Here is a 15012-nt window from a genome sequence, read left to right on the forward strand (position 1 = left end):
CCACCAGGACCTTCGGCCCCTCATCATCAGCAGGTGTTTCCTCGGGCTGTTTTGGGTCCCTGGGGCCGTGTGAGGTGGCTCTCGTCGTTCCCTGTTGTCCCTTGGTGTGGTCTGTGGTCACCCTTGGCTCTGTCTCCCTGTAAGTAAGATGGGAACAAGAGTAACACAGCGGGCTTCTGAATGTCAGTCTCGGGGTTTGAGCAGCGTCTAGTAATTGCTACCCTAGCTTCTGGTCGCAGACCTCAGTGTTTAGTCCGTTCTTGTTAAAGATATTTGTGCCTTGGCTTTCTCCCCCAAAGTCCCTTAAATGGTTATTTACAGTAACATGTCGGTTGCATCCTAATATACTAAAAATTACTGCAATTGTCAGAAGCCCTGAGAGATGCATCGGTTGATGTGAGGCGAGATAGGAAGTCTGTTTACAGCTTCACCTCACTGGCGTTTCCTGGGGTCTTGTGGGAACCTCTGCCCCAACTTCTGCAAGGCTGTAGGGACAGCGGGTGCTGGGCGGGGTGTGGCTTGGATGTCGCTGGATTCTCTGCTGTGCTGGTGGACGAGCCTTCTGGGCCGGGGGGGCATGTATGGCGCGGTCCCTTCGTCAAAAGAAGCAACCTCGGCGATGCCTTGGCTGAGCTTTCTCTCATCCTCAGTCCTGGGGTTTCGTGCGGCCCCCTACACCTCGTGCAGGACACACGGGAATCTCACCGCTCCCACCACCCACGCAGCTGTCCGTGCTCAGCATCCATCCCCAGCAGAACCCCCTGTGCCTCTCCCTTTCCTGCTTTCCCATACATGGCTTGCAGCCCGTATCTGAGCCCGGGGCCTCATCTGGGAGCCCCTGGCTCTCACGGACGAGCCTCAGCTGCATTCTGCATGCCCAGCCTGAACGAGGGCAAAGGGTGGGTTTCGCCAAAGAGGAGGCGACCCAAGCCAGGGAGGGGGGCGATCGCTAGGCAACCTGGAGCTTGTTGCCCAGGTAACGGGATCCATGCACTGATGCTGTGGATGGACATCTTGTGATGAGGCCCCTCAGCCTCTCCAGATGTCTTGGATGGCTCTAGATGCCTGCCTTGTGCCTGCCCATCATTTTCCTCTGTGGTTGCTTTTTAATTAACAAGTTGGATTTCTTACCATGATCATGAACTGTGCAAACGCTGTCTGATTAACACTCTTGCCATCACCTTTGGAGTCAAGTCAGGATGTTCTGTACCCTGTAGGAGGGACAGCCTGGGACAGGTGGGTAAATCTGCCCCCATAGTCCAAGACCACCAGTCCCATGGGGTCCTGACCTGGGCTTGGCAGCAGCTGTGGGGAAGCACAGAAGAATCTGGTGGAAGAAGACGGGCCCTTCGGGATTTGGTCAAAGTCTCACCCTTTTCTTGGCCAAAAGGAAGGGCCGAGGTGGGAGCTTTAATGTGTGCCCATCAGGTTGCCCCCCCCTTCAGCTGCCTACTCCAGGGGGCACTTCCCACTCTGTGCCTCGGGGTCCTCATCTATTAAAATGGACGGTGATGAAATGGGAGGCTATAGGCAACCATGTGAATTACTGTCCCTCACTTCCCTCTGCAGAGTTCAGGGGTAAAAGGCGGTGGGTCTCCAGGGGTCCTGACTCAACGGCACCCTTGGTCTTTGGGGAAGTCTCTCCATTCACACACACCCACCTTGACCCCTGTGGAGCCCGCCTGCCAATTAGGCCAAAAGAACGCTAGCAGAGTGCTCACCAGGCCCCAACAAATAGCCTTGGAGCCCCCGTTTTCCCACCCGGTACAGAGGACATTTGGGGCTCCGCTTCACTTGGACGTCCTGCTTTGGGGATCCGGGCTCTGGGTTCGGCAGTGGTTTTGTTGCCACTCAGAGGCTGGGAGGGACTGATCCCTCGTGAGTCCCAGCTCAGGATGGAGCTACCCCGAGGAGACCTGCACCCTGACCCATTCGGAGGCCAGGACAAAAGCCTTTCCTCGGCTCCTTGTTCAAAGAGGTGATTGTCCCGAGCTGGGCAGCTGTGGCGTGGGAGTGCCATCCCAGGGCAGAGGCCACTGTGCAGGGGCCGTGTGGGCACCACGGGGACACCCTCCCCACCTCCCTGTCCACTGCTAGTGGGAGCCCGGACGCAGCTCCAGGTGGGGATTTCTCTCCGCTTCTTACACAAGCGTGTCACTGCGTGATGAGCCCTGGCGGTCACATGGGGGCTTCACGTGTCTGGGGCCCCCACACCCCGGTGGCCATGGCAGGCTGCCAGTGGACGAGCCCTTCGGGAGACCACGCAGCTGAGTGCAGCCTGGGCAGACGGGTCCTGCTTTTGTTGGCTGGAGCCTCTACCCGATGCCTTGTGGTCACACGAAGGCCAGTGGGCCAGGCGGCCACCAGCGGCAAGGACAAGTAGATTCTGTACAGAAAGAAGAGCCTGGCCTCGGTGTGGCGGCCCCTGTCAGAGTTCGTCCTGACCTCTGAAAGCGTAAGACGCACGGAAAGCTCTCTGGCTTTGACTCGTAGTCTAGGACACTGCGCATCAGATCGGTTGAGAAAATGGCACCATCTCGGTGCCACAGTCCCTCTGGAGACACCAAGACTTGCCAGCATATGGATTTTGCCGGGCTCCTGCAGGCAGCCTGGTGCGTGCACCTCGTGTGGCCACGTGGCCCAGGGCACGCGCCCCCACTCTGTCCTGTGGGTTGGGGGCGTCCTGCCGCCCCTTGAGCCTCCCGTAAGCAGCCGTGCTGGTCCGCATGGAGCACAGAGCAGGGAGGACTGCCTCTGCTCTGTGCTCCCTTCACCCCCCCCCCAAGTTGTGGGGACAAGTGTCCTTTGTTTCTGTTGGGCAGCACCAGGACCCAGCACCGCTCTGACTGGTCCTGGGACCTGAGAGCGCAGCTCGCTCTGCGGTCCTTAGAGAGATTCTCTTCACTCTCCCAAGTCCCCAGCGAGCTGCTGGCCTTCACACACGCCTCCCCACCACCGGGCCAGGTCAAGAGGGGTCCTGAGCTGAGCCCAGGGTGCCTGTTTCTCCAGAATGCTCCCATGGGGTGCGGGAGCCATGACCTGTCCCTCTGGTTTCATTTTGTACCCCCTCGTGTTTGGAAGGTGCTGGAGTGGGAGGGGAGCCCCCTTGTAGGCCCGGCTCATACTGGCAGCAGGTGCCTGAGGCTGGTGTGTCTTAAACAGATTCCTTGGCCCGAGTTCCACATGGCGATGGAGTTAGCTCTATGGTGGTTCCTGTTCGCTACACTTGAGATTGCTCACTGAGACCCAGGTCCCCCTCAGACGTCCACCCAGACAGATGTTCCCCCTGGGTCTCCTTGGCTTGCCCCAGAATCTTCCCCCGTGACTCCAAAGGAGCCTGTGGTCTTTGAGCCCAGGGGAGCCCAGGCGGCTTCGTGGTCCGCCCAGGGAGTAGGGAGGGAGCTCTGGGGTCCCCCAGACCTGATGGATGTGGGTAAGGGGGAGCACTGTCCCCCAGTGTGGGACAGGCCACTGTGCCCACCCACCAAATCACCCTCCCATCCTCACAGGTATCCGCCCCCAGATCATGAACGGCCCCCTGCACCCCCGCCCCCTGGTGGCGCTGCTCGATGGCAGAGACTGCACCGTGGAGATGCCCATCCTGAAGGACCTGGCCACTGTGGCCTTCTGTGACGCACAGTCCACTCAGGAGATCCACGAGAAGGTGGGCCCCACCCCCACCCCGAGGCCGGGGTCACCCAGGTCAGGTGGCTGCCATTCAGCGAGGGGTCCCTCAGGTCTCCCCGGGCTGGGCCCTCTCACCCCCCGCCCCACCCTCCCTGTCTGCGCCCCCCGTCACCCAGAGTCACAGGCAGACCCCGAAGCACAACCCCGGGCCACTCGCCTGGGGGAGCGGTCACGCCCACCCCGCGTCCTCTGCGGCGGGTGCAGGGGTGATGGGGCTGGGGCGAGGGCTCCAGCTTGCTCTGCTCACCCCGTCACAGGTTCTAAATGAAGCCGTTGGCGCCATGATGTACCACACCATCACCCTCACCAGGGAGGACCTGGAGAAGTTCAAGGCCCTGAGAGTGATCGTGCGGATAGGCAGCGGCTACGACAATGTTGACATAAAGGCCGCTGGCGAGCTCGGTGAGTGCGCGGGGCCGCGGGGCGGCTGTGCGGGGGCCGGGTGGGCACAGCTCCAACACCCAGGCGGGAGTGAGCCTGCTGGGCCCTGAGCCCCTGCAGAGGGGACCCTGTGAGTGGCCACAGGTCAGTGTTAGCTGGTCGGGACCCACCACCCGGAAATGCCAATGCTGGGTGCACAGCTCAGGGCTCGGGAAGTGGGGGCGTCGGGCATCTCTAGGTCTCCTCCAGTCCCGGCATGGAGACCTCCTCCCAAGGGCTGCTGTCCACCCAGAAACCTGCCCAGGTCAGCGCCAACAGGGTGGACCGAAGCCCAGCACCTCCTGCCCAGCCCTTGTCAGAGGGGCAGGGGTTCCAGGGAAAAGCAGGGGCAGCAGATGGACACCCACAGGCAGTTGCCCAGCGGTAGGGCCATGGCACTGTGCCCACCCCCCGCCCCAGCACCTGCTGTGGACTCCATGTGCGAGGAGTGTCCACAGAGCATTGATGGCAAGCGACCCTGGGCTGGCCTGCTCGCCCCGTGAGGGCCCAAGGTCCTTCAGAATGAGCTCCTGTGCTCACTGTCCTTGATCTGTGTGTGCGATGTGCCAGGGCGGCTCCCGGGTGCGTGGGCCCGTGCTCCACCTGAGTACTGGGGTGCCCCAGGGCTGCTAGCGGGTATCTAGGAACTCAGACCTCTACAGTCCCCCAACCTTTGGCTGTGCTGAGGCCCTGGTGGGCTCTGTGGGCCAGTGGTCCATCTCCCTCCCTGCCCCAAGTCAGCCTCCCCGCCCCCACCGAGGACCCGGTGGGCCCCGGCGCTCCAGGGGCGGGCTGAGCCGGCGTCCTACCTAAGCGTGCACGCCGTGGCCTCAGGCACTTCTGGCCTCCGCTTCCTCCTCCAAGGTCCTAGCCTGGGGTTTTGAGTAAAGGTCCATGGTTTCTTCAAGGGCTTAGTTCCCTCACTTGAATTGGGGGCAGGCGCTGGGTAGAGGGAGCCTGGCTGGTGCTGAGTCTGGTGCTGCTTCATGGTGGTCCAGGGCGCTCTGAGCGTGTGGATGCGGCAGGTGGGGTCGTCCCACAGGTGAACCCGAAAGGAAGAGGCAAGAGATGGTCATTCCCCAGCAAGATGCCTTCTTCCCCTCCCCCATCCTGGAAGTGAGGGGCTGGGTGGCAAGTGGCTCGGAAGATCGACCCTATACAAGAGGAAAAAGGGCGGCATCAGAACCCAGACTCGTTACAGGGTCTGGAGGAAGTGATGGCTTCCTGTGTCTGCCCTGAGCGCTCGCTTCTGGCCTCGGGGTCCCCCTGAGCCTGTCTTGGTTGCAACAAAGAAACTTGGGTGGACAGGGGTCCTTCCTCGTAAGCATGTCTAGCATTACCTCAAATTTTCCATCTTTCCTGGGCACCAACAAGAATATTTTTGTTTGAAAACAAATGTTCTTTGTGCTCTTGGTAGAGCTGAAATCCCAAGTTCAAACAGCGATGGAGAATATAGTTTTAACACACTGAGAGGGGGGCGGGGGGGGCGGTCCTCAAATGCTTCCCTGCACCCGCCTCCTCATCTCTCTGTGTCCGCCCCTTGCAGCCCAGGCTCTGGTGAGGTGTTCGTGTTGTTTCCTTGATGGGAACCAGGGAACTTCTTTCCAGGGAGAGATGGGAAGGTCTCCCAAGCAAAACTTGCCATCCCTCCATTTGCAGAAGCTCCCCACACAGCTGGCCTGGGCCAGGAGGGGGACCTCGTTTCCCTAAAACCAAAGGTGCCCCGCTCCCCCGGCTGCCCGGCTGCCCTTGGCGAGGGGGCCCAGGCGGAGGAGATGCTGTTCCCAGGGGCCTGCCGTTTTGAACAATGGAAACGTCAGCTTCCATTCCAGTCAGTTGCCATTGATCCTGGTGCGTGTGGAATTTGGAGAAGGAAAATGGGCCTCTGTCCTGTCTCCAGATTGCACTCCGCAGATGATTCTGTCCCCAGACTTCATGCAAATGAGAACAGTGGCTGTAGGTGCTGCTTGTCTCCGGGGCCTGCAGTGTGGCCTTTCTGGGAGGATGCTCCCTTCCCAGTGCTCACGGGAGCCTTTGCATGAAGATGGCGGGCCCGAGGCGATGCTTGGGGTGAGAGCAGGGCGAGCTCAGGAAACAACTGTGTCACCTGCCTGGAGGAGTTAGAGGGATTCGGCCTCTGCAGTGTCTCCCCAAGAACCAGGGAGCCAGGGGGAAGCCGGGGGAGGTGGGAGGTTGCTGGGGGCGTCTCACCTTGTGAGCTTCTCTAGCAAGCTCCTTTATCTGGCTTCCAGTTCAGAAGGGGTGACAGCAAAGAGTGAAACCATTGACGGGAAGAGCAGCTCAGCCACAGGGCTCAGGCCTTGGGGTGAGGCGGCCGCGACTCTTGCCCTGCAGGTGCTAGAAGCTTCTTGTCATGGCCTTCAGAGAATCGCCCTGATGCAGACCATGACCTCAAGAATGGTTTAGAAAGAGTCCCACGGCAGGAGGGTTGTCAGGGCTTTGGGGTTTCAGAGGAAGGTGCCATTGTCCTTGGGGCAGGACGGTCCCCGGGGCTTCCAGCAGCCCCTCCTCCAGGTTTCAGTCTCGGGCCCCTTTCAGTGTCTGCAGCCGAGCAGCCACCATGTCAGAGCTCAGGGGTGCAGGCTGAGCAGTGTCCCTTTGCGCACCCCCCCCGGGGATGGGCAGATGCGATGCTCTGTGTCACACGGACCCGCGTGGGGACCCCCTCCTCCAGCGCGTCCCCTCCGGTCTCGGCTCCCAGGGCACAGCTGGCCCCAGGCCCGGGGGGTCGGCTGGGTAGTGGCCGAGGGTCCACTGCCGGTCCCTCCTGCTGGGCTCTGGCCAGAACACCTCCGGTTCCTCAGAGGACTGGAAACCATCACAAAACCCTGGCTCTGGCGCAGCCCAAATTCTAGGCTGGCCTGTTTCACGTGGAGCGGGCTCCATTGTGGCTGTTTGCAGAACGAACTTCCAGCTCATGGAAGTTTCAGCAGCCTAGATCTGTCGGACACTTTGTCCCCCGGCAGGTGGCTGGGGCCAGGTGGGACCAGGTGGGACGATGTGCTCATGGGGGCTTTCCCTCTGAGCTGTCTGTCCTCCTGAGGGGGGTCACGGAGACCCTGGACCTCAGGGCAGCCCTTGTGGGGTGGTCACACAGCTACTAGAAAGGGGGTGCTCAGCATGGGGGGTCCTGTGTTCCCTCCAGTGAGCCACATAGGCTCTGGTGCTCTTGTCCCCGCTGCCGGGCTTGAGAAGGTAGAGAAAGGCAGGGCTGCCTTCTTGGAGGCCCTGCCCCTTGTGTTCCTTGGGTCCCAAACCTGGGATTAAAAGGTGGTTTTCTGAGCTCATCTGACTGGTGCCTGGATACCTCTGTCCGTCAGAAAGCTGCTTGCCTGACAGGCCCCGTGTTCTCTGCCACAGCCCAGCCGGGCCCCCTGTTCCTGCGCCCCTCCCACGTCTGGCAGACATTTGCGTTCTTCCCCCAAACACCCTCCTACCAAGGAAGGTCAGTGCCTAGCTCTGCCTGCTGGAGACCGTGGGGTGGTTCTTCCAGCAGCCCCTTGGCCCCAGAGCCTGGGGGCCCGCCCTCACCAGCTGCCCCTAGCCCTAAATGCCCTTCCAGAAAGCAGGGCGGTCCCCCCTGTCCGCTTGGTGTTCTTTTTGCCCGAGCAGGATCGTGGGCAGGGCCCACTGAACGGGCGTGGGGCTCAATTCAGGCATCAGCTCCATCCTGGCCCCACCCGGGCCCGTGTTGAGGGGCGGGTGTTGGTTCCTAATTCTTCCATCTTGCCCTTTTCCAAAACGAGTGTTCACATGTTCATCACAAGAGACTTAAAATACCGTAAACAAGAAGCCAGTCTCCGTGCCCCCAGCCCAGCCCCAGGAGGAAGGTCCGGAGGGTTCGCTGTGAGGAGTCTGGTCTTCTGGACACGACCCTGGGGCGGGGGGGGTCTCTGCATGCTGGTTTCCTGCTGTCCACGGCGGACGCGGGGCAGGTTTCCAGCCTCTTGGCTGCTCACCCCTCCAGCTGCCCACTGCTTGCTTCCCGGAACACAGGGTCCAGAAGCAAAGGGTGGGCGGGATGTGGGGTGAGTGGGGGCCTGGGGGTGCGGTGAGCCTGGGATGGATGTGGGGGCTGGAGGCCCCTGAGCATCAGGCCCGAGGGTCCATGTCTCCCAGGTGACGGGCAGGCCTCAGAGCCTGACCTGATGGGACCACACGCCGAGTCCGTGGCTGAAGGGCCAGCTCCGCCTCCCTGCCCCTCAGCTGGGCGCTCGGGGAGCCTCGGGGGTCCTCACCCGGGGGCCGGGCCCTGTCCTCCCCAGGCATCGCCGTGTGCAACATCCCGTCCGCGGCCGTGGAAGAGACGGCCGACTCCACCGTCTGCCACATCCTCAACCTCTACCGGCGGAACACGTGGCTGTACCAGGCGCTGCGGGAGGGCACGCGGGTCCAGAGCGTCGAGCAGATCCGGGAGGTGGCCTCGGGAGCAGCCCGCATCCGCGGGGAGACGCTGGGCCTCATCGGCTTCGGTAGGTGCAGCTGCCCAGCCCGCCCCCCACCCACCGGTGCTGGCGCGGGGACCCCCCCACCCCCACCCCGGCGAGGAGGAGCCCGGGAACGGCCGGTGCCCTGGGAGCTGGCCTTCCCTGTCCACCGGGGGAGCCAGAGGCCGACAAGGCAGCTGCCCCCTCTGGGAGGTGGGTCTGCAGGGCTGGGTGGGGAGCAGGCGGCGCAGGGACGGTCCCGGCCGCTGGGCAGCGGGAGGGGCTGTGTGCCCGCCGATGGCCCTGGGCGGGGGCTGCTGCAGGTGCCTTGTGGAGAAACCAGCAGGCTTGGGGCTCGAATGGGGGCTGGTGGCTGAGCCGAGATCTGGGCCGTGATCAAGGCCCAGCCCGTGGAGACCCTCACATGCCAGGCCAAGGTGGCAGCAGGGAGTCCCTGAAGGATTTTGAGCCGGAAGGTGGCACGGTCAGGTCATCAGCTTAGAAAGTGGCCCCATGAGCGTCCTAGGCGGGTTACCAAGGACACGGTGAGCTGTGACGGAAAGCAGCCTGATGACATGGTGTTGACAGCACAGGGGCTCGGGGGGGCTCGCTTTCCTGCTGAGTCTCAGCCCCGCCACTCGGCCATTCCGTGACCCTGAGGAAATTCACTGACCTCTCTGCCTGGGTGTCCCACTCTACCTCGGGAAGGGCGTGCCAACACATGGCTGCCTCTTAGGGTTCAGAGAAGGCACGAGAAGCGGGTGGGGTGGGGAGCAGGTGCTGGGCCTGGCCTCCAGAGGGCTCCCCAAGCTGTCACTCGACCCTTAGCTCAGAGCTGTTTCCAGAAAACCAAGGGTCAGGACGCCTGGGATGGCCTCTGGGTGCCAGCCTGAACAAGGTAGAGGGAGCTGGGTTTCTTCGGGGAGGGCGCGTCTAACTCCCCAGGGTGATTCAAGAACGCAGGTGTTAGGGGTGATCACACTCTCGAAGGCATTCCTCTAAACGATTGACGAAGGAGTCCTCTTCACTTTTTCTTGAGTGGACGCTACGAGCGACCATAGGCAACGCGGGGCGTCGTGTGGGGGCCGCAGCGCCCTCTGCTGGTGCCCGGGGCCTCCCGCGGCTCTGCGCAGTGGCCCCTGGAGATGCTGCTTAGGGCATGGCTCGTGTTCTCACCCCTGCAGCGGCTGAGCCCTCTGCCGTCCTTTGCAGTCCTGTGGTTTGAGCCCCGTTCACTTGAGACTAAGCGAGCACGCCTCAGCCCCTGCTCCCCGGGCTCTCTGACGGTGAGGTCGCCGTGCTGCCTTTCAGGTCTGTCTGTAGCCTTCCCCAGTGCAGACAGGACTCCGGACGGGAGGAGGCCTAGTCGAGGCTGCCTGATGCCTCCCCCCGAAAGCGTTCGGTTGCCTGAGGCTTCGCTGAGAAGCAGCACCCGGAGTGGGAGGCGGCCCAGCCCTGAGCGTGGCCCCAGCCCGGGCTGGTGGTGGGATGGTGCTCGCGGACAGCCAGCCAGCGGCCACAATATATATATATTTTTTATATTTTTCAGGCCAAGACAGTTGGCTTCTCCTGCAAGGCTCAGTTTTGATCAAGTCAGTAACAGCATTAAGTCACTAGGTCTTGTAGAAACTTAGGAAACCCTCATGGCTAACGGAGAAGCTAGTGAAAACATGAGGGTTAGGGGACTGATGAAAAGGAAAAACTGGAAAATGACACTCGGGCCCCGGCAGCCACAGCCGGGAAGCCCCATCTCCAGGCAGAGCGCGTTAGGATGCGGAAGTGAGGGGGGCGTTCTTGTGTGGGCTGAGGGCATGGGCTCGTGTGTCCCATGCTTCAGGGACGTCGGGTGTTGTAGGCCACTGGTGCTCTTCTCCAGCTTGTCACCTTTGTTGTGCCTGTCTGTCCACTGGGGTGTGTGGCTACGGTTCCCAGTTCGCTGCATCCAAGTGGTGACACCGAGGAGGGAGGACAGGAGGGATAAGCCCGCACCGGTTGCCCTGCCGCTGGCCCTCCAGCCCGCAGGAGTGGGGGACAGTCCACCTCCACGTTGCCCTCGTGTGGGCTTCCTGTTTGGGAAGGGACACCTTCCCTTGTCTCCTCCTCCTTCCCCGGCCCCGTTGAGCAGTGGTTTCAGACAAAGACGATTCTGCACGCTTCCCAGAGGAGCCCATTCAAGCATCACGCAAACCACTTTGTTTTCAAGCCGAAAACAGCTCTGGGAAGCCGGAGGCGCTAGCCGTGGGGTTCCGTGGGCTTGTACAAATGACAGCCACTTCGGAGACAGGCCGTCCTGTCCTGTTAGGTGGTGTGGGCCGCTAACCTGCTAGAGAGAGGGGCCTGGGGCTCCCCCAGCAGGTCAGAACCAGCCTGCATACCTGACCGGTACGTGGCTCCCCCTCCCCATCAAAGTGAGTCTCCCGCTCTGCAGGGGGCCCTTCCAATCCCTGTGCCCCTTCCGTGAGCAAACCCTGTGCTAATTGGCAAGAGAATGTTCTCTGTTACTGCCCTCGCTGTCTCAAGAAAGGACGCTCAGGTTAAGAAGCCTGCTGTGTACCCAGAAACCTCGGGGAGAGAGCAATGAGGATGGGAGACTGTGGTGCCGGCTGGAACTGGGGGAGGGGCACATGGCATTCACTAGAACATTCTCTAGCCGTATGTTTGAGAAGGTCCATCCCAGGAGCTTTAGCGCGCGCGCGCACACATACACACCGCTGCAAACAACAAGCTCCCCGCTCCTCACCCAGGAAGCCAAGGAGCCGGGCTGGCTGAGAGCATCACCCAGCTTTGGGCACGCGGTTCCCCTGGCAGCGGGGACAGCTGGGGCCCACACAGGGCGCGGCATCCGGAGCGCTGGGCGGCAGCAGACGGGACTGCGGACTCGCTCACCTGGACGCTCTCTCTCTGCACAGGTCGCACGGGGCAGGCGGTTGCTGTTCGAGCCAAGGCCTTTGGATTCAGCGTCATATTTTATGACCCCTACTTGCAGGATGGGATAGAGCGGTCCCTGGGCGTGCAGAGGGTCTACACCCTGCAGGACTTACTGTATCAGAGCGACTGCGTCTCCTTGCACTGTAATCTCAACGAACATAACCACCACCTCATCAATGACTTTACTATAAAGCAGGTAACTGGACATAGATACCCTCAGCCCCTGGAGACTTCCAACCCAACAAAAGGGGGGTAGGGGACGGGAAGTGGTCTGTGGACACGCGCGTGGAAAGGGAAGACCACCCCCAGGACATCAGTGAGGGGCCAGGTGAGGCCCCAGCACGGGATGGGCCACGTCGACCCGGGACAAACGGGGGCTGGCCCAGGACCCAGCAGGGACCTGTCTCAATCAGGTTTGGCCTCCCAAGAAGCAACAGGCAGGTGACAGGCCACAAGTCCAGCCTGCCCGCCTTATGGCCCTCTCGGAGGCGGCACAGAAACCCACCCGACTGTCGCCGGCACTCCCCGCGCCCCTCCCCTGCCGCACACGCACTCAACAGCTGGACCAGCAGAACTCCTCGGTCCGGGCCGTGGCTGGCTTCCTGAAACCTCCGGGCAGGTGCCTTCCAGCGTGGTGGCATCTAACGGCTTGTTTCCTCCCACAGATGAGGCAAGGAGCATTCCTAGTGAATGCGGCCCGCGGTGGGCTGGTGGATGAGAAAGCCTTAGCCCAAGCCCTCAAGGAAGGCAGGATACGAGGGGCAGCCCTCGACGTGCATGAATCGGAGCCTTTCAGGTGGGTCTGCTGGGCTGCTGACCCGATCGTTAGCCGAGCTCCCGGCCTCACACCGGGAACTCACGGGCCCTGCTTCTAGCCCTGACCGCGCCCCACACTGTGACCGCGGGGCACGTCCCCGGAGAAGCGGCTCCTGGGGAGGAAACCAGAGACCTACAGCCTCTGCTCTAAGGGCTGTGCTGTACTTGGAGTGTAAAAGGGCCGGGGGACCCACGAATGTCCGAAAGGAAGAAAAATGGTGTGTTGGTCTAGAGAGGAGTGGGCTTCATCTGTCCCCTGGACCGCGGGTTCTGCTTAGAGGCGGGCCCTGCCGATCCTCCGGAGATCCTTCCTCCTGCGTCCCCCATCCCTCCTGACACTCATTTAGAAGGTCTGATCAGTATGTTCTTGAATTCCCAGCCTTTAGGAGACGTACTAGCCACTGTTCTCTACACAGATAAACTGGTCAGTGTGCTGCATGGCCACCAGCTCTCTCTTGGAGTAGGTAGGGAGCGATACTCAACTCTTCTCATTTGTTGTGTTTTTGGACATTTATCTAGCTTTGCTCAGGGTCCCTTGAAAGATGCACCGAATCTCATCTGTACGCCCCACACAGCTTGGTATAGTGAGCAAGCCTCACTAGAGATGCGGGAGGCAGCCGCCACCGAGATCCGCCGGGCAATCACAGGTGAGCCCGCCCGCCGCGGCCCCGCCAGCCAGCGCCTGGCGGGAAGGACGGCCGGGGCCCTGCGGCTCAGCTAACACGCCACGGGGCTTACGGAGGCCTGCTACTCAGGCAGAGGAGGTTTTAGGGATCGAGTTGATTACATTTGGAAGGAGCTGGACCCAGTTCATCTAAGCCCTGAACTCAATTTCAGAGGAAACGGATTCCTCTTCAATCAGCCAGCATAAGCGTGCGAAGTGTGGAGGGAGCCAGGGAGAGGCTCCTTTCTGTTCCTGGGGGAGGGAGGGGGGGCTGGAGTGAAGAGCGCAGGGCACAGGCCCCGCAACGCTGCACCTTTTCTGAAAATGGAAGGGCCGGCCCTCTCATTCTAGATAAGAGACTTTACACTCAGATTTCCATAGTTCAAACACGGTAGGGGGTTCCCCCAGCAGCAGCTACTGAGCATGATCTGTAACTCACTGTGACCTTAAAAAAATACATCTGATTAATTTTAATCCTCATATTCCAGGTCGCATCCCCGAAAGCTTAAGAAACTGTGTGAACAAGGAATTCTTCGTCACAACAGCTCCCTGGTCAGTAATAGATCAGCAAGCAATCCATCCGGAGCTCAACGGCGCCACGTACAGGTGAGAAGCGGAATGGCACCGGCCTCGCTGGAGGGCTCCCCCTGGAGAGGGGAGGAGAGATGGGGAAACCCCCGGAGTCTCCCTGCACCAAGTCTGCTGTCCTCGCAGATGTGCCGCTGCCCAGTTTCTGTGGAGCAAACACAACTCTTGGGATACAGCCTAGAATTGGGGTTCCTATTTATAAGGAGCGGGAATTGGGAGTGCATTCCCCAAAGGGTCTGAACACTGCGAGGAGTCCCCCTGCATTCCGAGCCGCTTCAGAAGCAGGCGCCTTCTGCCTGAGAAGGTACCGGGAAGATTTTCAGGGGAAAGGGCCTGCTGGTGAATTTGTTTGCTCCTTTGAATCTTCTGGCCCAGAGCCCACACAGACCCATTTCCCATGGTCTCTCCCCCACCATGGCTGGGCTTACAGGGAAATCAAAGTCCGGCCTTATAAAGGAGCTGCAGCCTTGAATTCCAGAAGGAAATCGCGGTCTTGCTTACTGTAACCCACGGTGGCCCCACCCCTGGCAGTATTCACTTACCGGCCAGATCATTGTCCCCTGGGGCCTAGCCTTTGCACTGTGGGATGCATCGCGGTGGCCCTGGCCTCCACCAGCACTCGCAGCCCTAATAACCGAAAATGGCTCGAGCTGTTGCCTCACCTCCCCCGTTGTGAAGCTCGGCTCTGACCACCGGGCTGGGCGGGGGCGCGGGGGGTGGGTGGAACTATGGTTGGTGTAGGAGGACCCACAGGTGAAGCCTCAGACTCTGAGGAAGTCATGCGGTTTTCTTCCTGGGTCTCGTGGCTTTATTTACATTTCGGTTTGCCGTCTTCTATTAACGTCCCACCCTTTTTTCCCCTTTTAATAGTATTTCGGTATCATCACTTGAACCTGCCTCGGTCCCAGGTTCCTGTTCCTTATTGTTGGCAGCCTGTCCTTCCAAGGCCCCATCTTAATTCTTCCCTTTGACAGACCAAGCCTCCCCGGCCCCTTGGAATAGGGCTTATGCTCGAGGGGCTGCAGCTCACCAAGTCCTGGGGAGTCCTTCATTTCTGACCGACCAGTGAGCACTTGTACAGGGTGCAGGGTGGGGAGCCACGGGTCAAGGGTTTGAGAATGTCGAGAATGAGTCTTTTAATTCTAAAGCACCTGCCTTCTAAGTCCGTTTTATCCGAGGCATGTTTCAATACCCGGACTCGCATTTGCATAAGAACCGCATGTTCTGTGGGGGGCTTAGTGCCACGTGTCCTTTTGCGCACAGCAGCTCGTGTGGCCGTGCGGTAAGGCCGTCTCCGCCAGCTCACCTCTTCCCTGGCTGCCTCCGCCCCCGAGAGCACACAGCTAGCTCGCCTAGGGTCTGCTCTGTTGGGAAATCATTAAAAGCATCGATATAACTCATGAATACTTTCTAAGGCAGCCGGACAACCTGGGGAGCCTTTTTTTGTACAGAATGTTTCCC

At 60.7% G+C, this 15012-nt stretch overlaps 1 protein-coding gene across 6 annotated transcripts in view; it reads left to right on the forward strand.

Annotated features, from left to right (window-relative positions):
• CTBP2 (C-terminal binding protein 2) overlaps positions 1-15012 on the forward strand; it is a 156310-nt gene that overhangs the window by 139659 nt on the left and 1639 nt on the right. For all 6 annotated transcript variants that reach the window (XM_078076996.1, XM_036103079.2, XM_036103069.2 and 3 more), the window contains 7 exons: positions 3510-3664; positions 3945-4089; positions 8394-8600; positions 11465-11679; positions 12149-12279; positions 12819-12946; positions 13452-13569. In XM_078076996.1, the coding sequence (XP_077933122.1) occupies positions 3510-3664; positions 3945-4089; positions 8394-8600; positions 11465-11679; positions 12149-12279; positions 12819-12946; positions 13452-13569 (1099 nt within the window). The remainder of the gene's footprint in view (positions 1-3509; positions 3665-3944; positions 4090-8393; positions 8601-11464; positions 11680-12148; positions 12280-12818; positions 12947-13451; positions 13570-15012) is intronic.

Source organism: Halichoerus grypus, chromosome 7, assembly GCF_964656455.1.
Source record: "Halichoerus grypus chromosome 7, mHalGry1.hap1.1, whole genome shotgun sequence".
In the NCBI taxonomy this organism is placed as follows: Eukaryota; Metazoa; Chordata; class Mammalia; order Carnivora; family Phocidae; genus Halichoerus; species Halichoerus grypus.